We start from the raw sequence: 22,623 nt of genomic DNA, 5'->3' as shown, positions 1-22,623 counted from the left end.
TTCATCGGCCTCCCGATCTTCCTCAGCACGTCTCCTCCGGATTTCCTCCTCTTCTCTCTCTTGCCTCTCCAACACCCTCCTCAAGTTTGACATTGAGAGTAAAATATGTTTTGTAAAATTTGAGAATTGAAGGAATAGATAAGATGTGGTGTGAGATGTATGAGTTGATGGTGTAGTTTTATAGAGGGATTGAGAAGATAGAGATGACACGTGGCGCAATTTTAGAGGGTGAAAATCTTATATGAAATCTGAGATTATAATTTTTAAAAAAAATCTGAAAATCTTATTTGAAATCTGAGATTATAATTTTTTTTAAAAATCTGAAAATCTTATCTAACATGGGACACGTGGCGTAATTTTATAGGTTGAAAATCTCATATGAAATCTGAGATTATAAATTTTTTTTTAAAAATCTTAAAATCTTATTTGACATGGACACGTGGCAACTAAATATCTTATCCGAAAATTTTATCCGAAAATTTTATCTGAAATTTGAGGTGATAATTTTATAATAAATAGTGACACGTGGCAACCGAAAATATTATCTGAAAAGCTTATCAAAATTAATGGTAAGTATAAAAAAATAGAAAATAAAGTACAATGAATAGTATTTGCCCTTGCCCTAGCCTTCCAAGGGTGGAACCAACTAAGGCAAGGCTGGCACTATACACGTGAATAGTAGCAGCCCTTGCCTTGCCTTAGCCTACATGGGTGGAGATGCTCTTATGAATATTGCGGGTATGAAGACGGGGATGAGGGCAAAAAAACTTTACGGGAATGGGAATAAGAATAGCATACTCACCCCCGATTCGACCCATTACCATCCCTACCTTTAGCTTCTGGCCGATACGAGCCTTGGTTTAATCGAAGTCTAGATTTGACCACTTATCTCCTCAGATCAGAGCCATGGCCATCGGTACAATACAAACACTAAAATTTGGAAGAATTGTTATTTCTTTATAAAAATTATTGTATTTTAGTCCAAAATGGTAAGCCATTGCCGTGAACGCCTCCTATCTACCTCACTTGGTGACCGGTGAGTCAGTGACCAAGTGACCTACCTACCCCTCTTGGCTCTTCCATTGCAACTTCCTCTGCTCATTTTCTTTTTCTTCACATCTTTTCTCTCTCTATTCTCAACTTTTAGTCCTCTCTCTCCTTCTCTCTCTAGCTGAGACCAGAGGTAGGTGGCAATGAGACCCACCAGAGTACTGGCGGCTCTGTTCCTTGTGCTAGCTCTGTACTGTGGGCTAGACCCTTTTAAGCACAGTGCGATTGTGGACTTCCCGGACTTCGAAGCCTATAAGGTGGACATGCCTTCTTGGTCCTCGGTTCCTACAGAGAGAGACCCCGAGAACCTTCTGCAGAAATCGGAGATTAAGTTTCTGAACCAAGTGCAAGGCCCTGAGAGCGTCGCCTTTGACCCACTTGGCCGTGGACCTTACGCGGGTGTTGCTGATGGCAGAGTCTTGTTCTGGAACGGCCAGTCTTGGACTGATTTTGCCTATACTTCGCCTCATAGGTGAGTTTTCACAAATCGGGTTCTGCGTTTTACTCAGTTTTTCATTTTTAATGGTGGTTTTTACTCAGTTTTTAAGCTTTGATTGTGGGTTTTACTAAAAAAAGAAAAGCATATTGCATAAAGAAAAATTGCATGATTCAGTGCTCTGTTCAATTTTTTGTTAGTTTAATGTGAGCAAAATTCTGTTGATTGTTCTCAAGACCGCAACTGCTTTTGATTATGATAATTGGTCGTTTGGAAATTATGTTTCTCTGCTCTTCTGACTACCAATTTTTAATCTGAGTTTCGATTGAAGCTTCAAAATTTAGTTACTTTCATGGATGCCATCTATTAAGTTTCTGACATTTATACTTCGTGGTGAATTCGTTTAAATGAGAAATTCGTTATTGTAGCCAGACTACTTATTGAAACAAGTTGTTTGATCATGGAAAAGGAACTTATCAGTGTAGGGATGGGGAGTCATTTAGTAATGTCCTCATTGGATTTTAGTTGCTTCTTGCATCTTCTATTTTGAGAAAAAGTAACTAAATCTGATGCAGCTGTGTTTTTGGTTATTTACTTTTCAAAAATTACTGTCTGAAATGATATATTTCTTTCTTTACGTCTTGTTTCGGATACAGGTCAGATATATGTAGTCCAAAACCATCACCTCTGAGTTACTTGAAGAATGAGCACATCTGTGGAAGACCTTTGGGGCTTCGCTTTGACAAGAAAACTGGTGATTTATACATTGCAGATGCATATTTTGGGCTGTTGAAGGTGGGGCCAGAAGGTGGTTTGGCAACTCCACTAACAACTGAGGCAGAAGGGGTGCCATTAAGATTTACTAATGATCTAGACATTGATGAAGAAGGGAATGTTTATTTTACAGATAGTAGTACCACATACCAGAGGAGGTAGGTTATGCTTTTCTTGAAATTCTTTCTGCAATAGCATTTCTGCCAGTTGGTTATGCCTTTTCCTTTTGAATGTTGAGAACATGTGGTTTGAGATTGGCGTTCTTATTGATGTGAGTGGGTCGTAAATTGTTGTTCACCATTTCTGAAGAAGTCCGGTTAATTTGTTATTATAGTTCACTGACCAGGAATAGCGGATTTTCCAGTTACTCTAGGGCATTGTAGAATTGTGGAAGTCCACCATAAATTTGTTGCATTGCAACACCTGTTATGATGAAAGGCATTGCAATCCCATTGGAATTTTAAAGCATAATGCCTAATGAAGTTCTCCCTTAGTTTGTTGCAACTTTTTACATTCATAGAATATTGACTTGACATCAATGGCCCATTCACTGAAAATTAGGGTGTTCAATTGTTTGTGTATATATTCTTACTAGTCCTGTTCCCATTTTGTATTTGTTGATATACCCGAATTGTTTGTTTTTTCTGTGCTTATGGACTTTGTATAAGTCATATATTTGGATAGAGTGGGAATTCCTTTGTTTTGAATTTCACACTTAACTCATGCAACTGATTTGATTGAGTGACTTTAACCATCTGCTTTCTATGTCAATCTGGTATTAGCAGCAGATGCTGCAGTGAGTTGTCAGTCAATGATATGCTTATGATCAAATAAATTATTGATAGTAAATAATACTGATGTAGAGTAAAGAAATAAGAGAGAGATCAATGAGAGATTGGAGTGAAAAAGCTTAGGCAAAGTCAAGTCTCTTTACAAAAAAGGCCTATAGGTAGCTTGATAATGAAATCCTACTGGGGTAAGGAAATAAACATATTATAGTAACAACAAAATCCCTAAAATGCTAATAATACAAACTAAACAGAATAAGTCTAATTTCCATCTGTGTACCTCAGCCAAATTACTTAATTCGTCCCCGGTTAGATACTTTAGAAGATAGTAGTTGAAGAATTGTTGAATGTCCTAATTTATGAGTCTTAAGCTTCTTTAGGTGATGGAATACAAAATGAATATTATATTTTTCCATGTATCTTTCTCTCTCCCTCTCTCCCTCTCCATATATATAATATATTTCACATTAGAACTAACATCTGTGGAATAATGACATTGTGGATCAATTGAGAATCTATGAATATCATGACTACCACACTAATTCTCAATATGTGCATTTCTTTTAAATCATTTCCCATCGCTTTTGAATTAATTGGTTGTTCCCTGTCAAGTCAGTTTGTACAGCATCTTATCCAAACAACCTGAACCTCTGTGTTACCATTGCCAGTGCGATTTCTGAGGATTTCATTTTTCGTATTTAAGGTTTTTTCTTTTGAATTTACAAATCTCTTGATGAATCCTTCATCCATTGTTTGCTTATTGCTGAATCTTGTTTTTCCCAAAAGATTCCTTACATTTTTCATATCATCAGTTAATTACTTTCAAACCCTGAGTAATGTACAAAGCCAAAGAAGAATCAATTAAATGAGTCATTAGTGTAGATGAAATTTATTGCATAGGGCCCTTTTCTTTTGAGCAGCCGCTGACAAATCTTCAGTCCTGTTCTTACCATATTGTGGGATTCTATTTGTTTCTTCTTCTGTTTTTTTTTTTTTTTTGCCACATTGCTCTTCCAAAATACGCGTCTTTTTCCATTTTGCCTTTGTGCTTACAATTTTAACATAAGAGAAGCACTTTGCTTGATTCTAACAGCGTGATTTCATTCAGGAACTTCATGCAGTTGGTTTTCTCTGCGGAGGATACTGGGAGGGTCCTAAAATACAACCCAACCACAAAGGAGACCACTGTTCTTGAGAAGAATCTGCAATTCCCAAATGGTTTGTCTCTAAGCAAGGATGGTTCCTTCTTTGTTTTTTGCGAAGGATCCGTAGGCAGGTGAGTTTGTATCTTCTTTCGAACACATTCAACTTACCATGTTATGATCACTGTGTGTCAATTCTACCCTGCGCTTAGGTCTGGGCTATGCATGAGTAGGTAGGATATACATGATGAGTCATGGACCCTTGTTCTTCCCCTTGATATGATGGATGTTGTCTTACACACACTGCAATATATTTGATTGCCAGGGAACCAAATTTGGGGATGAAAACTTTCTCATGGATCCTATGAACCCTCTTTGCAGTTTTTGGGTAATTTTGAGGCTAGGATACCATTGATCTTGAATGATTAAACTGTTAAGAAATTGGCCCCAAAAATGTATAACCAGTACAGTTCAACTGCACCTAACACCGTCGTCATAATGTATGGCCACACCATACCCTAACTGGATTGGGCCTGAAATGAGTATAACAGAAATTATTGGAAATAGGCAGGTACAAAAGTTCAAACTTATGACTTGAACCAATCTTTGATACTATGTCAACTTAATTGTATTTCAGAGGTGCTCAATAATTCATATCAAGCAGAACTCAATGTATTAATGATTACTTTCATGTAAAATCTCATATGCCATCTTCAAGTAAGTCTCAGAAAGCCAGTAACTACTGGTTCCTGGAGAATCTATATAAATTTCACTTCAAAAGCTCCAGGAGGTGTTTACAAGAAATTAAGTGCTAAGCACCGTACTTTACCCTGCTTATTTTCCTTTTACGGAAGGGTAATAAGAATTAAGAACTGGGATTTCTTCTGGGTCAGAAAAGTATGACGGAAGCTTTTTCTGTATGATTACAAAATGAATAAGCATCCAGAGTAAATTGGTCTGATATAATTAATTGTAGATAAGATGCCTCAGAATATTCTTTGTACTGTTTGCAGCTATCTTAAGCTAAAAATATCTTTGTCAATCATTTTGTACTTAATGATAAAACCCACTTCATTATTGATGTAGATTACGCAAGTATTGGTTGAAAGGTGAAAAAGCAGGAACTTCAGAAGTATTTGCCGTGCTGCCTGGATTTCCTGACAACGTCAGAACTAATGAAAATGGTGACTTTTGGGTAGCAGTCCATTGTCGCCGGAATATGTACACTCATCTTTGTGCTTTATTCCCACAAATAAGGAAATTCCTACTCAAGCTTCCAATTCCTGCAAAGATTCAGTTCCTGATTCACATTGGGGGCCGACCCCATGCAGTCGTTGTGAAGTACAGCCCAGAGGGCAAGATTTTGCAGATATTGGAAGATAGTCAGGGTAAGGTTGTTAAAGCTGTCAGTGAAGTGGAAGAAAAGGATGGAAAATTATGGATGGGGAGTGTTCTGATGCCCTTCATTGCAGTCTACAACTTAGCTTGAGGTAAAAGAGGTTTCTTTTATCAGCTTCAAGCCTTCAACCTCTCATCCCCTCTCTCTTTTCTCCTCTATAATTTTCCAACTTTAAAAATGTTGAGGGCTGGGATTGTCGTGTCGTGCATCTCCGTAGTAGGTGGTTCCAAAATGTATGCTTTAACTTTGTAATGACATCGTTTTTAAGTATATATGGGTTAATTTGCTTCATCATCTATTTTTTCTACATCTGCACTTCACCAAGTAATTTATTATTATGTATTGGTTAAATACTGGATATAATTGAATCAGAGCACTGCCTTGATTACAGGTAATATTTCTCGAATCAGAAAAGGATATAACAAACAGCTACTACAAATTACAAGTAGGTAATGGCATTGGCAGAGATATTATAACCACGAGAAATTATAATTTATAAACATGCTTGCTTTAGGCAGCATTGACACCTACATGTATGAAAAATACGAACTTCATTGAAAAAAATCTGAACAAGGTGCTGAGCCACCGAGAAATCTCACTCATAGGTAAAAAATGAAAACCAAATGAGAATTTCTAATGTTTTCTTAAGCTGCACACAAGGGTGCCCCCTTTTGCCACCACTATTCCTTAAAGCAAATCTTGAAGCAGCTCATCCATTTTTGTAAGAAAAGCTGAACCAAATATCTCTCTCTCATGCAGAGCCTCTTAAACACAGAATACAGCAAGACAAGGTGTGCTGAAGTTGGCTGGCCTGTTCAAGACCAACTTTGGGACTTTCACAAACTACCAGACTTGCGGCTCGTCCCATTTTGTAACCTTTTGGCAGATTAAAGAATATCACCAAATTTTGTCAAATTGGTTTTGGGATGGTGTATTTACAATATCCTTTGTGTAATTAATTTTAGTCTAATGGAAGTTGAAGTTCCCTTTGAAAAAAAAAAAACAAACATGAAGTTTCCCTGGAAGTTCTAATTTACTATTATGTTCTGAGTCCAAATTTATATATTTATATAATTTTTTTTATTTAAAAAAACCTACATAAAAGGGAAGTTCTAAAGACTATCATGTTTTTCTGCCTCTTTATATCACAAAGCATTTTCCTCATACTTAATCATCAACATTTTAAGGAGACAGAAAGATTACATTGGCATGTTTACTGATCCGTAATTATATTAGGAGGAATTGAATTGAGGAGGAATTGGATTGATGAGAATTAGATTTCCAATTTCTATTGAAGTTGTTTATTAAGCCATATATGGATTGAGAGGATTTAGACTCCGGATTCCTATTGAAGTTGTTTACTAACCATATGGAATTGGGGTAAGAATGGTGCTAAATACTAAAATGTCCTCATTGTTGAGTTAAAGTAGATGACAAATTTGGATTTTGAAAATACTATTAGGATATAATGGGTAAAAAAGTTGAATTCTTAATGGATTAGTTCTCCAGAAATTAGAATACCATCTCCCACCCAAAAATTGAATTCCTCCAAAATCAGGAATTCAATTCCTAATTTTGTATGGGCCCCACTTATTTTTCAATTCCTTAATGTGAAATAAACGCAGGAATCCTTCATAGGTGGAATTCAATTCCTGGTGAGAATTCTAATTCCTGATTAGTAAACACATCATCCAACATTTTAATAGATGTAAATCTAAAATATAAATGAAATGCTATAGAAAATTATTTTGATTCTATAATATGTTAAGCATAACTCCATCAGATGACTTATGAAGTTCATGACTTTCTCAATTACAATCAAAATAAGCATGAAACAAACTAGATTAGATTGGATGCCCATAAGCAAATACATCATCCGATCCAATCATGTCTGTTTTTGAAATTAGAGATCTAATACAATCCGCCAAAGCATTGAAATTGATTAAAATTATTTTGGATTGGATTGGATTCCCATAAGCAAATTTGTCATCCAATCCAATCATGTTAGTTTTGAAAATTGGAGATCCAATTCAATTCGCCAAATCACCGAAACATATTAAAATTATATTGAATTGGATTAGATTGGTCAATTTAAGTGGAATAAAGTGGATCTTGCACACCCTTAAGAAATACCATTACAACAATAGCTAGTCAACACTGATAAACCAGATATAAGGAAGATGGAAGGAGGAAGAGAGAAGGGGGAGGAGAGGCAAATTTACTCCTCGGAGATCCCTTAGTCGATAGGTGCCAGAGTGTACAACGTCAATGACTGGCTAGGGTTTTTCTTTAGGGAAAGAAAGCGTTTTTTTTTTTTTAAGGTCAAAATCAATTCATTAAAGGGATTTTTATAGAAATGTAATCTAAACTTATACCTCATTTTTAATTTGTCACCCTAAAGAAAAATTTAAGAGAAATGTCATCTTAATTTTTTAAAATCCATGATTTGTCATTTGACTTCAACACCATCTTTATTTCTCATCCATTTTAAGGGTATTTTAGTCTTTCCATTATCAAGGAAAAAAGAGAATAAAAAGACCTCTGTCTCCCTTTCTCCCCCACCGCAACACCACTCACCCCCAAAACACATCGCACAAAACTCTCTCTCTCTCTCTTGCTCAACATGATGAGGTACCCATACCCCCCACATATATTACCCTACTTGTGGAAGCAAAATATCTCAGATCCTAGGTCAAATAATTAAGCCAATCAATTTGGAAGTTATTTGGCCTAATTGGGAGTGATTTGATTTAATTGGGAATTATTTGATTCTTGCCTTAATTAGAGATTTGATTTAAATAAAATCCCTAATTATATCAGTCTCTCCAAATCAAGGAAGAATAATTCTTTTCCATATGTTGAATTATTATCTTGAAACCCTAGCCTCTGAGGCTCCTATAAATACATGACCACACCAAGGGTTGAGGTAGGTCTAAACTTCTGTCTAAAACTCTGTAGAAATTTTCTCTCACAAATCCTAGCCGCTGTTTGTGCCTAATAAATCTTGGCCAATAGAGCTGACTGAGGGAACTTCCTCTCGGCCCTGGCACCTGCCCATAAGCCGAACGTGGCAAGTCGTTGTTCGCTTTCTTTCGTAAAGACAAAGGTGAGCTGTGAAGGCAAAGCCATCACAGCCTCGGTAAGCTCGGACGAGGACGAAGGGAGTGACAACCCTTCAAGTGCACGGCCAGAATGGGAAAGTCAAGTCGCCACGTGGCATCGAGGTCTCACACTTCATTTAACGAAGTAACGCCCCTGACTACAGCAGAAGACCCACGATTCACGTAAGAGCATTTAATGTGTAAGAGGGGAAGTGATTGAAGTCAGGGTGTGGTGAGCAAAATCAGGGTGATTAGGTGCGAAAATCTTACGACTTTAGGATTAAGTCACCAACCATCAGACCAGGGCATTAAATGCTCCTCCAAGGCCTAAGACGCAGAGCCCACCATCAGGGCGGCGGCCGGGATTTATGGAGATCACACCACTATACTTCACGTCCCCAAACGTCAGTTTGACTACCTACTATCTCTAGTCAGCCTCATCATGCAGATTTTCAGCCTGATTGTCTTCTCAGGACCTCCCCTATAAATATCGGGCTCCAACTACGTTTAAAGGGTTCAACACCAAACACAAGCCTCCCACGGAGCAGATTATATTTTCCTATCATTTACTTCCTGTCGTTTATCTTCTTGTAATGCATTTTCAATACTTTTACTAGCTTTCTTAGGAGTAGTGACAGTTTGTAGGAAAATCCATTCATCAATATATCATACGACCCTTGGTTTTCAAGGCGCCGGAACACCATCCTTGTTATCTTTCCGTCCATCTCATATATCATACAGCCGTCGCAACCCAGCAACGCGCCGGAGCACCAATTAAAAACCCACCATAAACACCACCATTAACGGCCTTGTAGCTCAGGCCGTGAACTTGACGGACGAGATCAATTCCTCTCTCGGCCACAATCGCTCTGATTAGAAGTCAGACTTAGACAGGCGCACAACTCATCTATTCATCCAATCGCATCATCCTCAAACGCACAGTAAACCGTGCTGGCATGCCCGCGCACAACTGCACCGCACCAAAGAAGGACGACCCGTGTTGACGCAGATCCCTTCGGCCCGGAGCACCAGGCCGTGAGATTCGTGTTGGTCAACAACCGCCATGCCTTTTCTCTCTCTTACACAAGGCACCAGCTATCACACACTGCTCCGGCCACTCGGTTCTCATCCTTGAGAAATCTTCATCCTATTGTTAGCTATTGTCTTCCTACAAACACTCGACCTAACTTAAGCATCGTAGGCCTTTGGCCAACACCCCCCGGGTGTGGTCTTTTCACTCTGTACTATTTTGTAGGGAGAAAGAGAAGCGAAGAGGAAGGCAAAATCTTAGACAAATATTCTTGTGGGATGAAAATCGCTCCCACACTACTCCTCACAAATTTTGTAAGCTACGTAATCCATATACTCCCATAAATAAAACTGCATGCACTGATTGTATTTTATTCAACAAAGCCAAGATGAGCTTGTTTGGTTCTAATTTTTCAAAACCAATTGAAGAATCTATTATAATTTTGAAGAAGCCAGAGAAAAAAAAAGAAGCCTAGCTTTATATAAATACCTGGTTCTGCCCTTGTTTGGGTGGGCTAAGGGAATTTGTATGTGAAAGGTGGGTGTTCCATGGTAGATAGAGAAAGAGGAAGGGGAAGAGGGAAGGGAGAATGGATTTCAAGGTGGGTAGAGTTGGTTGCAGCCGCCGATGGAGCGCAAGGAATGACGGAATGTGAGATTTTTTTTTTTTTCAATTTTAAATGTTTAAAAGATATACAATTTTTTTAAAATGAAAATGTCATTTTTAAAATTCCCTTGAAAATGGAAATACTAAAATACCCATAACATGGATAGAAAATTGAATGATGTTAAAGTTAGATGACAAATCATGAATTTTGAAAAATTAAGGTGACATTTCTCTTAAATTTTTCTTTAAAATGACAAATCGAAACTGAATGTAAGTTCAGGTGACATGTTTACAAAAATCCCTTCATTAAAAGCCAAAAAGGGCAAACAGAACAACAACATAGAAAGTAGGACCGGATAAACAAGCTTAGCAAAAATCCAAAACCCACACCAAAAGCAAATAAACAATTATAAGGGTAGGCAAGGCAAGCCATCCATATTCAAAACACAAACCACAGACTATGGTTGTAACGACTCGGTCCGAAATTAATAGTTAAATATTAAATTATTCAAGAAAAAGACAATTTTACCCCCGGGATTTATTTAAATGATTGAAGAGTTGACTTTTTATTCAGGAAAGATTAAATAATTAAAATAAGAGGAAATAAGTTTAAATGAGGAAAGAAGTGGAAATAAATAATCAAATAAAATGATTTGAATTAATTAAGGTTTTTGGAAATTAAAGTATTATTTAATATTAAAGGGGCAAAAATGTCATTTTAAGTTCATGAGAGAATTTGGAAATTTCGATCGTACCCTTGCGTAGAGCACGTCGAGACGAGTCTGTAAACACGTAGTGGGCTCGAATCGGAGTTGTAATGAAGAAATGGCGATCATGAATAGGCCAATGGCATAACCGTAAATATTTTGAAGTTGATTTTTTTTTTTAAAAAAAACCCAGAATTTTCCTCACTTGGGCAGCTCGACCAGCCGACAGACGTGATTTCTCCCAAGTCCAGCCTCCATTTCAAGCAAGACTGGTCCCAAACGAACCACCACACTTCCCTCTTCCAGCCCCAGCCCTTCGCCGCCTCGATCCGCCGCCGTAGTAGCTGGAAACAGCCACGAAACAGGCGGTTTTGGGACAGATTTTTCTTGACCTTTCGCCGGCTGTTTCTCCCTCCTCCGGCCACCAAACCGGTCGAATAAGGTATGTTTTTCCACCTATTTTTCGAGCTCTAGCTGATGGTTGGGTAGGATTTAATTGATTTGCAGTGTAGATAACCCGAAATTCGAATTGAAATTTGGTTGGTTTTCAAACTGAAATTTCGGCCACTTCCGGCCATTTTTCGAGGTATGTCCAAGAACAAAGTGGTTCCAAATGAGGTTTTACACCTAGGGTAGGAATTTGGGCCGGCAGTTTAGAGTTTTTCCGGCCACCGGAATTTACTCACGCACCCACGCGCTGCCGGTGCGTGCGGCGGCGCCTGGGCTAGGCTTTGGACTGGCTTAGGCTTCCAGAATGATCTCCTGGTCCTCACGAGCGTGTAGGTACATTCATATTTCAATTCGGGCAACGTTTGAACCCTGAACGGATCTCGCCTATTGTGCGATTTCCGGGTTCGATACGTTTGAACCTTTGGATTGTAGTCAATTTAAAATATGTTGATCTAGGTAATTCCAGGATCGTATAGGATTCGACGGATCGTAAAACGGAGTCCCGGATACACTAGAAATGCCAACACTAGGGCTAAGTATATAGTAACCGTCCGATCGTATGATCGTGATTAATCTGACCGTCCGACCAATACCAAACTTTCGGGACATGTGTCCTAGGCATATGGGAACCTTTAGGGACTCCTGGATTTGTGATAGGAGGTCGTGGGCCTCGCGGGCCCAGTTGACCAAGTTTAGGCGGTTTGACCCCTTGACTGTGAGTCTTCCGAGGCAATTATATCCTTTGAGAAGGGTTAAAAGGACCATGTAAACGAGTCCTAACCGGAAATGAGTTATCTGAATCAATTTATCAGAAAATTGATATAAAGGCCAGGAAATAGATTGTGAAATAAAAGGAAAGTATTGATATAAGTTTGGGATATGGTTTTTGAAACCCATCACAAGGGTACCCCTTAGTTGCTTGAAGCGGTGTCATTTATAAATAATGCCCCACGTGTTTCGAGGACATCTGAACCGTGTGGTGCGAGGATTGCGGCTCGGATAGAAGTGGAATCTCCGAGGCTTGTGAGGATTGCGGCTCGGATAGAAGTGGTATCTCCGAGGCCTGTGAGGATTGCGGCTCAAGTGGACTTGGTGTCTCCAAGGCCTACGAGGATGGAATTGACAGATCAAGAATGGGGGTACGCCTAGGTGGAGAGAGTTTCAGTTATGAGATATTCTTAAACTAAAATAAGGGAGTTCAATGTATGACATATTTATATTCAGTATATGATTGATACGAATATTTGGAAGAACTACGTCTGGCTTGATCCCTCGTTAAGGGTACGTAGGCAGCCTAGAGTTAATAGGTGCACCCGTGAGGTTAAGTAATAAAAAGGTAGTCTAGTTAAGTTATTATGAAATCCAACATTGTTCTGGGGATGTTCTAAGAAATTGAATTCAAGGTTGTTAGCAGAAAGATTTATTCAATTTATTGAGGCCTGAGGCCAGAATGATATGATACTTGATTTCTGGATATAATTCGATACATGCTAGCAGTTGGGTTATATATAAATATATATGCTTGTTTTACATGTGGTAATTTTTGGGAAATGTTCAATTTACAGGGGAGACTCTATCGAATTTTCAGCAAAAGTTGCACTTGAATTTCATTGAATTTTAGTTAGAAGGGCAATTTGGTCAATTGTGCCCGACAACCGCCAAGTGTCGAACACGCACAGGGTTCGACTCAGATTCCAAAGTGGAATTTGGGTCGGGTCCTGTCAGTGGTGGTCTATTAGACCAGCTTTCCAACTCCGTTGCTCTAATACCTATCGCCGCAGCATTATGGGCGACGTGATTCACTTGATGAGGAACCCATCTCCTATCAATAGAAAAAATGAAACCTATCTCCTATCAATAGAAAAAAATGACTCACTCATACGCAAGGATGGACCCACAGTGGGGTCAATTGGGTCAAACGACCCTATAGACTCCATGGAAATAAGCTTGAAGGTCCTCTTGAGTTGACTGTGCAACCCCATGAAATGCCCTCAACCTGTTTGACATTTGGCATAAAGGAAAGGCTTGTTGCATGAGGAAGAAGAAGAAGCGCAATGCACTTTCTTTTTTTCTTTTTTTAATAAACATGCTGGCCAAAACAACGTTGTTTTGGTCCTATATATATATATATATATAGCCGTTGTACTTATTTTTTTTAAACCCCCAGCGTATAGCTGCCATGTGCCAAAACAGTTTTTTTAAAACCGAGTATAGCCACTTGGATATATTATTTATTTAAAATATAAAAAATCTTGTATAGCCATGCGGCTATACTATTCAGAGCCCTATGCCCTACATGTCAAACAAGTACAGCCGTGCGGCTATACGATTGTTTGTTTTAGAAATTTAAAAGAATAGTATAGCCGCGCGGCTGTACTATTTTTATACTGTTCAAAAAAATATATATTAGTTTTATTCAATAGTATGTGAGAATTATGGGTATAATATGTGAATTTTCGGTATGATTTTGAAATTTTTGTAAAAAAATAGATGTATTAAACATGAGAAATACATGCGTACGTGTATAATACATTAATAAACCCGAATGTGCTAGTAATAACTCTAAAAAAGTAAAATAAATAAATAAATAAAGGATAATAGATATTCGAGTAATGGCCTAATCTATATATATAAAGCCAAAGGTAGAGAATGGTGAAACATTCAAAATACCAGAAAATGCCCTTGGTTAATGCAAACATTAAAAATTGAAATTATTAATTAAATGAGGATACTATGGTAAATTCACACTTTTTCATATTAAAAAAAAATTAAAATTAAAAGAAAAATCAAATAATGGATCCTCTTTTTATGGAACCCAACCACCCATTATCTTTTTAATTCTAAAATAAATTTAAATTTTTTTAAAAAAAGTCTCTTGCGGGCGCGAAAACGCGTGCGAAAAGGCTAGTTGTAATGAATAGGGCTCTTGGGCTATGGAGAAATTTACTTAGGACATCCAAACAATTACACAAAAAACTTAGTAATGAGAAATTAATTATTTTGTGGACTTTTTCTATAATATTTTATATTAAATAATTACTAATTAAAGTGATTGAAAAAGGCTAAGATATTACTTAATTATATATATTAAATCAAAGAAACATACGTATCTTGCGAAGTGTACCGATCAATCCAAATGTGGGTATTAGAACCATTGAGAACTTGTACCTGAGCATTTTTCATCAGCATGTCGCGCCCTTCAATCAGACTAGCACCCATGGCCACGAGGGTCGAGACCCAATAGCAGCATTCTGGATTGGGAGAGAAATGGTTGACATCAAATTGAGATAGCATTAAAAACAACAATAGTATTAACGACTTAAGTTGAGAGAGAGAGAGAGTTAGGGGATGCTAATTAAATAGTTAATAATATCTTCTTTTCTTTTTTTATTGTTTATATTACTAAATATATTGTAGGTAAATACTAAAAATTATTAGGTTTTTTTAATTGTATAATATATCATAAGTATTATTTACAACATGAATCTATAATTAGAAGTATTTTTACAAATAGCAGATATGGGCTTAGTCAAGTTAGCTAGAGTGGATGTGCTCTCCACTTTATGCCGAGTTCAAATCCCAATATCATTTGTATGGAAAAAATAGAAGCCTTTTTTACTAGTAAATTGTATAAGAAGTATATATATATATATATATATATATATATACTTAACAGGTGAGGCCTATCAGTCTCAACTCAGCTTCTGGTTTTCTCCATATTCTAATCCAACAAATCATAATCTAATAAATCAAAGAGATTAAATTTTCATGAATCACTATGTTCACAATCAATGAAAAATAAAGAAAACAAAAATAATAAAATTAACAACGTGGCGATATCCCATTGTTGCTGGACCAAACCACACCAAAACTTTGTCGTATAGGAGTACACCCTCCCGCACTCGTCGTCTCATCGTTGAACAACATTTTATATAAAATGAAATGAGAAAGGAGAGAGAAATATGGAACGAGCAAATAAGAGTAACAGCGACACTCTGATTTTAGATTAAAGAAGAAGAAGAAGAAGAAGGCAATAGGATATGGCCGATCCTTCGTCACCTCAGTCTTTCTTCACAAAGCATTGGGAGGGTTACAAGGATTTCTGGTGCGAGAGGTTCTCCTTCCTCAACAACTACTCCAAGTTCATCAAGGGCGATAAGCCTCTTCCATCTTGGTCTGAGTCTGATGTCGAAGCTTTCATTGCTTTTGACCCTGTTCATGGCCCCGCTGTAATTTCTAAACCTTCTCTTCTTTTGTTCCCTTCATTTTACTCTGCTCTATCTGCGTGTAAATGTTTATGTTTGTAATGGGTTTTTGGGTTTCTTTGATTTTGTGGTTTTTTGACCTTTGTGGATCTGGTATTCGTATTTTTGTTTGTGTTGGATTGATCTTTGTTCCTTTTTTTTTTTTTTTTTAATGTTCTTCATCTGGGTATTTTTTCCCCTTTGATTTCATTTTGAGCTGTGCGTTTTTCAGTCATTGATATTTAAGTGTCCATTTCTGTTGTAGGATGATCTCCCAGGTTTGTGTTATTTTTGGATATGAGGTTTGGTTTTTCTTTTTGGAGATGAATAATTTTGATTTTGAGTTGATAATATTCATCTGGGCAGGCTTTGTTTGTTTGTTTGTTTTTTTTTCTCATTTTATTTATGCTTGGTGCATTTCCCTTGGATTTCTTTGTTGTTTGTTGTTAATTTTAAGTTGTTTCTCTCTTATCCGTCAAATTTTGGCTTATAATTGAAAAATAAATGTTTGGCTTGATACCTCTTTACTTGACTATAAAATCCTTTTACTAGTCATCATCTTTGGTTCTTCTTAACTGCAATGGACCTTCATTACTAAAAGTGGTAATTGTTTTGGTGAAACTATTGCTCGTTTTATGTGTTTGTTACCAGTTGTGCTTGTGAGTAAGGTCGGAATTTTGATATATGGATGGTAGGTTAGTGGGGTGTTTAAATGGCTTAGGAAAAAGGATGAATAATTCCACAGAATTTGCGTTAGATATGATTCAAGACTGTTGTTCTTTTGACAGGAAAGTAATCAGAATAAGGGATGCGAGCATTGAATAAATGCTCACAGTTTTGCTTCACACACACACTCAGAGTGTTTGGTTTTGAACCTTCGTTTAATGATGTGTTGAAGAGAATAAAACAATGACCCTGAAATCTAAACGAGGTGCATGAAATAGTGGAAATAGAAAGAGGTATTGTGGCTAGAGGGCTCGTTCTTCCTATTTCTTCTTTCAGGTAAATCTAGTGGCATTTTTGTAGGACCTTTTGAAAAGGTTTGTAAGTTTACATGTCTGGTTGTAATCCTGGAAACTTTAAGATTCTTGGTTGTCAAGAAATCGTGTCTAGTTAATGGAGCAAATAAGGAAACAACTAATCACACTTTACCCAAATTATTGAGGTCCGCTACAAGAGCTGTATTTTTTATGCCCACAGTGTCTAAATTGCGTTTCTTTCTTTTGGTATCTTTCCTGATCTCTAGTTATCTTGGCACCAACCTTAATGCAAAATGCAGATAAATGAAGTGGACAAGCGCATATCAGATTTCATTCGCCTTTTATATTTTAGATATCTTTTATTCTTTTTCCAACTCTAAGAAGTGGGTTTTTATTACTTTTTCAAGTGCAATAAAATAATATTTGTTAATCTTAACTTTGCTGCCGATGTTCCAACCTTTTTTTGTTGTATTCTACTGTTGCCAGTGAGCCAGATCTTGTGCCCACAACTTGAAAAGATGTCTGCTAATATAATATCTGGCTCTTTTCATGATGCATATTGTACACCTAAGATGGTCGTTTCACTTTAACAAGCTTAATTGACATGCTTTCCCTTTTTCAGCTGAAGACTGCTAGGGAAGCAGTGAACTTTGGTCTTACAGGAAGTGTTATTGGAGCAGTATCAACTGCTGGCTTTACATGGAAATATTCAAGGAGTTTGCATGGTAGACCATTGCCTCTTCTTTTTTAGTGTATTCGATGTTTCATTGATTGAGCTGCCTATCAATTGAATCTCTAATGATTTCACCAATTCTTCAGTTCCTCTTCATATTTTTATTTTTTCTTCAAACAGACCTTTGATGTTTTCTACTTTGCCTGAATTAACATGACATCACTTGTGTAAAGTTTCTTGAGCAACAGTTCAAATTTTTGGATAAATGAAATATGCATATCTAATACATCACATCTAATTCCTGTACTAAATCCGTTTTTGCTGGCAAAAGAGGCTTACTTAAGAAAATGCTAATGCTTATCCAGTTGGCTATGGTAGAATGGACCAACATGGATTTCTATCAGTGGCAAAAAAATATCATGATGTGAAAGAAAAAGTAGTTTCCAGTAGTGTCCCTATAAGTTTAGCTGCTTCAAGTTGGTCCCTTATTATATTTTAAAGTTGTCTTCTTCATTCTCTCTTTCTGATATTTCTTCTGTCCACTTGGCCTGAATGTTCCGGAAATATAAATTTTTGAAAAACCTTGCATATGCTTAGTCTAGTTTTTGTTTTTTTATTTTTCAACTGTTTTCCTTTTCCAAAGGCCAGAGTTTATGTAGCCTGGAAAGGTCAAGTGTTTTCCTTAATTGTTGAAAGCAACTTAAAGGTTAGGTGTTCAAGCTTTGGTAGAGATAAAGGAATGGTATGTTATGATATACTGCTACACGCAACTATTCCTTTTTCTATTGTTGCATTCATTCTCTCTCTCTCTCTCTCTCTCATATGGGAGTGATTCGGAAGTGTTCTAGTCTTTATACTGTTTTCACAAACCACCCTCTTTTTGTGATCCTGATATTGAAAGTGTGGAAATGACTCAATGAAAAGACATTGCATTTCAATTTACTGCAACTTTGGTTCATGCAAGTACCAAATGAGCATAAGATCATGTGTACACTATAGATTGTGAATATATTAGTAACATACCAACATGGCTTTGTAGAAATCAGCTGTATTCTGATCTTACTACATTAAAGAATATTATAGGAGATGACTTGTATAGCTCAGTGATGCACATGCCATCTTTCTGAGCATTTTAACTTACAATTTTTAAATGTTTCAATATTAACATCTGTGAATACATGACGTCTTTATGGGCATTTTAACTTGCAATTTTAATATGCTTCAGTCACAAATATAACAATCCACGATAGGGTTTTTAGATAGATTAAGAAGGTTATTTTATGGATCGGAGGAATTTCTAGATTCTGAACCCTGTTGTATTTGACAGGTGCTGGACTATCCTTTCTAGCTGGAGGTGTTTTTGGTTGGACATTTGGACATGAAATTGCAAACCACTGGCTGCAACTTTACAGGTTGGACACATTGGCTGCACAAACTAAGTTCCTGGAGTGGTGGGAAGACAAGAATGAGAGACGGTCTTAAACTTGGGTTGCTCTTGGAAGCAATATAATAACCGATGGTCCAGTTCTACAATAAGAATCAAACACGGTTGTGTTGAAAAATGTAATGATAAAAGATTGTACTTTAACTTTGTGCTAGATTGTTTTAATTTGGGCTTTAGGAATTATCTGCTACTTTCTCAAAATTAGTCTGATGAAATTGCGATGTTGTGATCTTTTTTGAGCTGCTATTTCGTTTAACTATTTGAACTTTGTGAATTGTGATGAATTTTTATGGGGGCGGAAAATAATGCTGCATTTGGTGATGATTTAGATGTTATGGGTGACGTTATCCTGGAGCCCTATTTTCATTAAATTTTGAATGATTGAGAGTTGGAGATAGTAGGGATATCCATAAAATGTCTATTCGGGAGATGATACCAGAAATGGTTTGTGGAGATCATGCACAGAGCAGTCCGTAGAGATGATACAAATGGTTTCACTTTTAGTAAACTATACTCTGCCTAATCCCAAAATGAAGTGCAGAAAATGGAATGAAAACGCATTAATTAACTGTCATTTATCTAATTCTGACCTAGCATTTGGCGTTGATTCTAGTAGGTTTAACTATGATTTAGGGGGATTAGGGTTTGAAGGGTCTTGAAAATAAGGATTCAGGGCTTTAGACCTAAATTCTAGACCTCAAAGTGTAAACCTCAATATGCAAATTAGAATTCAAATATAAATTCAATATGGTTGTAATTTCAGTGAGCTTCATTTTAGTGAGTGTTGGGGTCTTTTTCTTCCAGCAGCCAGACGAATGGGCTTGGGCTGCTGTAAAGGATGAGCTGAGGAGGTTGCCCCTGTTTCTGAGTTCGAAGACCAGGCTCCAAGAGAGTTTTGAAAGGGTTTGTGAAAACCCTTTGAAAACACCTTGGTTCCCTTCACCAATGAACCAAATAAATGTGACAAATTAGCAATGGAATGGCTTGGCATGAGGAGCTTGTGGCATGGGAGCTAAGCTTTCACAAGTTTAGCAATTTGAGAGAGAGAAAAACATGAGTTTCTTACAGAGGACAGAAATTAAGACTGGGGCAGAGGAAGATTAGGAAGGTTTTTTTATCTCAGGGGAAAGAAGAAGACCACGGAGGAAGAGGATTGGGTGGCTTGAGTAAATTTCAGGTTGCTGACAAAGCTTGGTCAAGCTCTGAAACTGGGTTTGCAGGTGAGAGAGGAAGCTTGCTCTTTGAAGAATGGGTTGGTTTTCTGGGTAGCTAAGGCCCTCTTTTATAGCCACAAAGAACCCTAATTTTATCTAACCTCCTCCTCCCTTTTTCGTTGCTTCTTCCCACTTGATCCTATTTGATGCAATTTTCCTATCCAAGGCGCATGGGTAAGGAGCCCTTTGTGGTTCCAAGGTTTTGACGCAGCTGGACCTCCCCCATAAGGGTGAGGCGCCACCTGCTTTCCTTATGGGTTTTTCAAGATGGAGCTTGCAGAGGAAAAGAGAGATAGAGGGAGTTCTTTGTCCGATGGGTATTTGTCTTTCACGCACGGATTTCTGTTGGTTCCTACCATGGCTTCCTATTTGATAATCTTGGAGTCCTAACAAGGGTGGAGCATGATGACAACTTTTCTACAAGTTGCTGGGCTGGGCTCGTATGTACGGTGTTGGGTCTTTAGCTCGTTACTTCTATCGTTTGACAGGTTTTTGTCAAGCTGCTGGAAGCAGTTTGCCTATTGCATTTTTAACAAAGTATTTTGGGCATTCTAATTAACACAGGGTTTTCTAAGCAGACCATTTTATTCTTCCTAAGGCTTTGGGTCATATTCTCTCCCCTCTCATGCAAACCCATGTGTTTGGGCTCAAGAAATGGGCTTGAGTTTTGAGGCTCCCAAGCAGCCCAAAACTTCAATTTCTTGGCTCATCAATGGGCCCCATGAAAGCTCGTTACCATCCATACCACAACCTACTCACGCAGGCCCCGGGCATTTGCGTGGCTTGGGCCCACTTAAGCTTGTAGCGTGGCTATGTGTGAAATAATGATTTCCTGCTTGGCATGGCATGTCGCTTGGCGTGCTTGAATTTTGTCGTCTTTGAAAAGAGACATAATGCTTGACAAAATAATTAGCATGAGCTTGTAGAGCCAATGCCTTTTATAGGCTCATTTTAATTCCTAGCGTGATGAATTGCATATTTATTTGGCATGGCACGTGATCGTGGCTCGTGAAAGCGTGCATGACGAATTCCGCATGCTCCAAATCGGGTTTCTTCTTAATAAGGTGTTGCACTGGGCCGGGAATTTATTTGGGCCCAACCCTTGATTTTTTGGGCCTCAACAGTGAGTTACAGTTTCTTGCACGGGTGTTGGTTTATGGGAATGTACACAGATTTTGGGTTAAAATATACTTGGACGAAAGCAAAGAATTCAGAAAATAATAATAATAATAATAAAAAAGAGAGTAATGCTATTTGGACACACAACATTGACACACTTAGTTGACACCCGCTGATGTGTCAATGTATCATTCGCTGAACAGAAAACGAGGAGAAAAGAAGAGCAAATGATACATTGACACATCAGCGGGTGTCACTAAGTGTGTCAATGTTGTGTGTCCAAATAGCATTACTCAAAAAAAAAAAAAAAAAAAGAAAAGGCTTGCAAACAAAAGAGGTTTGTGTTTTCGAACAAAAAAAGCAAGTGGCAATTAAAGCCCGAAAAGCTAGAGTTGCTATGCGCAGGAGAAACTCAAATCAGAGACATGGACATTGCAAGAGGCACGCAACGTGAGAGAAATTTTCCGCTGCAGAAAAATACTTCTCTTGATTGTCCCATTGAGAAATCAACGATGATCCTTCCCTGGCTGAAGGTACATATTTTTACCTGCTCCATTGCTCTTCATGAGAAACAGCGCTGCCAGTGTGCCTACTCTTGTTTTTCTTTTAAACGTATCTTGCTTGGTGAAAAAAATAAAATTCCGTTCATATTTGAGTGGGGCGTATGAGGTTTCATGCTACATAGTGAGCTAGTTCATGTTACATAATGAGCTAGGCACTATATGAAACATATATTATATTGTCTTCTTTATTCCTAAACTCGTTTCCATTAAACTACTTGGGTTGGTTGAGCTGGTAAGGATCGTTCTCTTCACTAAAATTCGTTCTTGGATTCCCTGTAAATTTATTATTGCTTGTTAACTGCCTTCAAGGAAAATGCGGCAGAGGACTGGTGTTCGGAATCTGACACAGGAGGGAGTGGTCATCTATGTGTGTCTAATTCACGCTCTTCACTAGAGATAAGAAAACCCACTTCTAGCATCTCCAAATCTTCAGCCAGTGTGGAAGAGTTGAAGGATGATGTGCCATTAATTTCTTTTATCCGGTCCACCAAAGCTTCAACCTAAAGGAAAGGATTTGGAATAAAAACATATTCCCAAGTCAACTGTTTCACCAAAAAATTTGTCTAATTTGAACACCAATGAGCAGACAGTCGTTGGCCGTAAACGCACTGGTGTATTCCTTCCTGATGATGAAGATGAAATGCAAAATGATGTTGAGTGCTCAAAAAACAGGCCTAGTGATCTCCTGGTAGAAGACTTTGCTAATCCGAATGAATGTGAGTTAATCATTGCCTGATTTAATTTTCAAATAATTATAGCCACAGTTAAAAGCCAGAATACTCAATTGCAGTTAAGAGTAGAAGTAATACAACCAGTCTTATTCCTGCTTGTAAACTTCAGGTAGCCAGTCTTGAATCAATCTTGGAGAACACTGCCACCTTCTGTTGCGATTGACGTTTAAGT

General features: G+C 37.6%; 2 protein-coding genes across 2 annotated transcripts; both read left to right on the top strand.

The window, feature by feature from the left end:
- The first annotated feature begins 848 nt into the window (after window positions 1-848).
- SSL3 (strictosidine synthase-like 3) lies at window positions 849-5,880 on the top strand. Its single transcript, XM_021964624.2, has 4 exons — window positions 849-1,522; window positions 2,143-2,418; window positions 4,157-4,324; window positions 5,277-5,880. The coding sequence occupies exons 1-4, from the start codon at window positions 1,194-1,196 to the stop codon at window positions 5,677-5,679; spliced, it is 1,176 nt and encodes a 391-aa protein (XP_021820316.1). The 5' UTR covers window positions 849-1,193; the 3' UTR covers window positions 5,680-5,880.
- A 9,551-nt stretch (window positions 5,881-15,431) lies between these two features.
- LOC110762038 (succinate dehydrogenase subunit 6, mitochondrial-like) lies at window positions 15,432-19,055 on the top strand. Its single transcript, XM_021964629.2, has 3 exons — window positions 15,432-15,712; window positions 17,330-17,432; window positions 18,708-19,055. Exons 1-3 carry the CDS (start codon window positions 15,524-15,526, stop codon window positions 18,860-18,862), a joined length of 447 nt encoding a protein of 148 aa, XP_021820321.1. The 5' UTR covers window positions 15,432-15,523; the 3' UTR covers window positions 18,863-19,055.
- Window positions 19,056-22,623: the final 3,568 nt, after the last annotated feature.

Source organism: Prunus avium, chromosome 6 (assembly GCF_965620075.1).
Source record: "Prunus avium chromosome 6, drPruAviu1.hap1.1, whole genome shotgun sequence".
Classification (NCBI taxonomy): domain Eukaryota; kingdom Viridiplantae; phylum Streptophyta; class Magnoliopsida; order Rosales; family Rosaceae; genus Prunus; species Prunus avium.
Note: the sequence above shows the minus strand (reverse complement) of the source record. Positions and strands in the feature narration are given on the sequence as shown.

Bases quoted from the DNA above. Each gene is read 5' to 3' on its own strand.
- SSL3 (XM_021964624.2), top strand. From the start codon at position 1,194: ATGAGACCCACCAGAGTACTGGCGGCTCTGTTCCTTGTGCTAGCTCTG. The intron at 1,523-2,142 runs GTGAGTTTTCAC...TTTCGGATACAG, and splicing joins GCCTATACTTCGCCTCATAG to GTCAGATATATGTAGTCCAA. The intron at 2,419-4,156 runs GTAGGTTATGCT...GATTTCATTCAG, and splicing joins AGTACCACATACCAGAGGAG to GAACTTCATGCAGTTGGTTT.
- LOC110762038 (XM_021964629.2), top strand. From the start codon at position 15,524: ATGGCCGATCCTTCGTCACCTCAGTCTTTCTTCACAAAGCATTGGGAG. The intron at 15,713-17,329 runs GTAATTTCTAAA...TCCCTTTTTCAG, and splicing joins ACCCTGTTCATGGCCCCGCT to CTGAAGACTGCTAGGGAAGC. The intron at 17,433-18,707 runs GTAGACCATTGC...TGTATTTGACAG, and splicing joins ATATTCAAGGAGTTTGCATG to GTGCTGGACTATCCTTTCTA.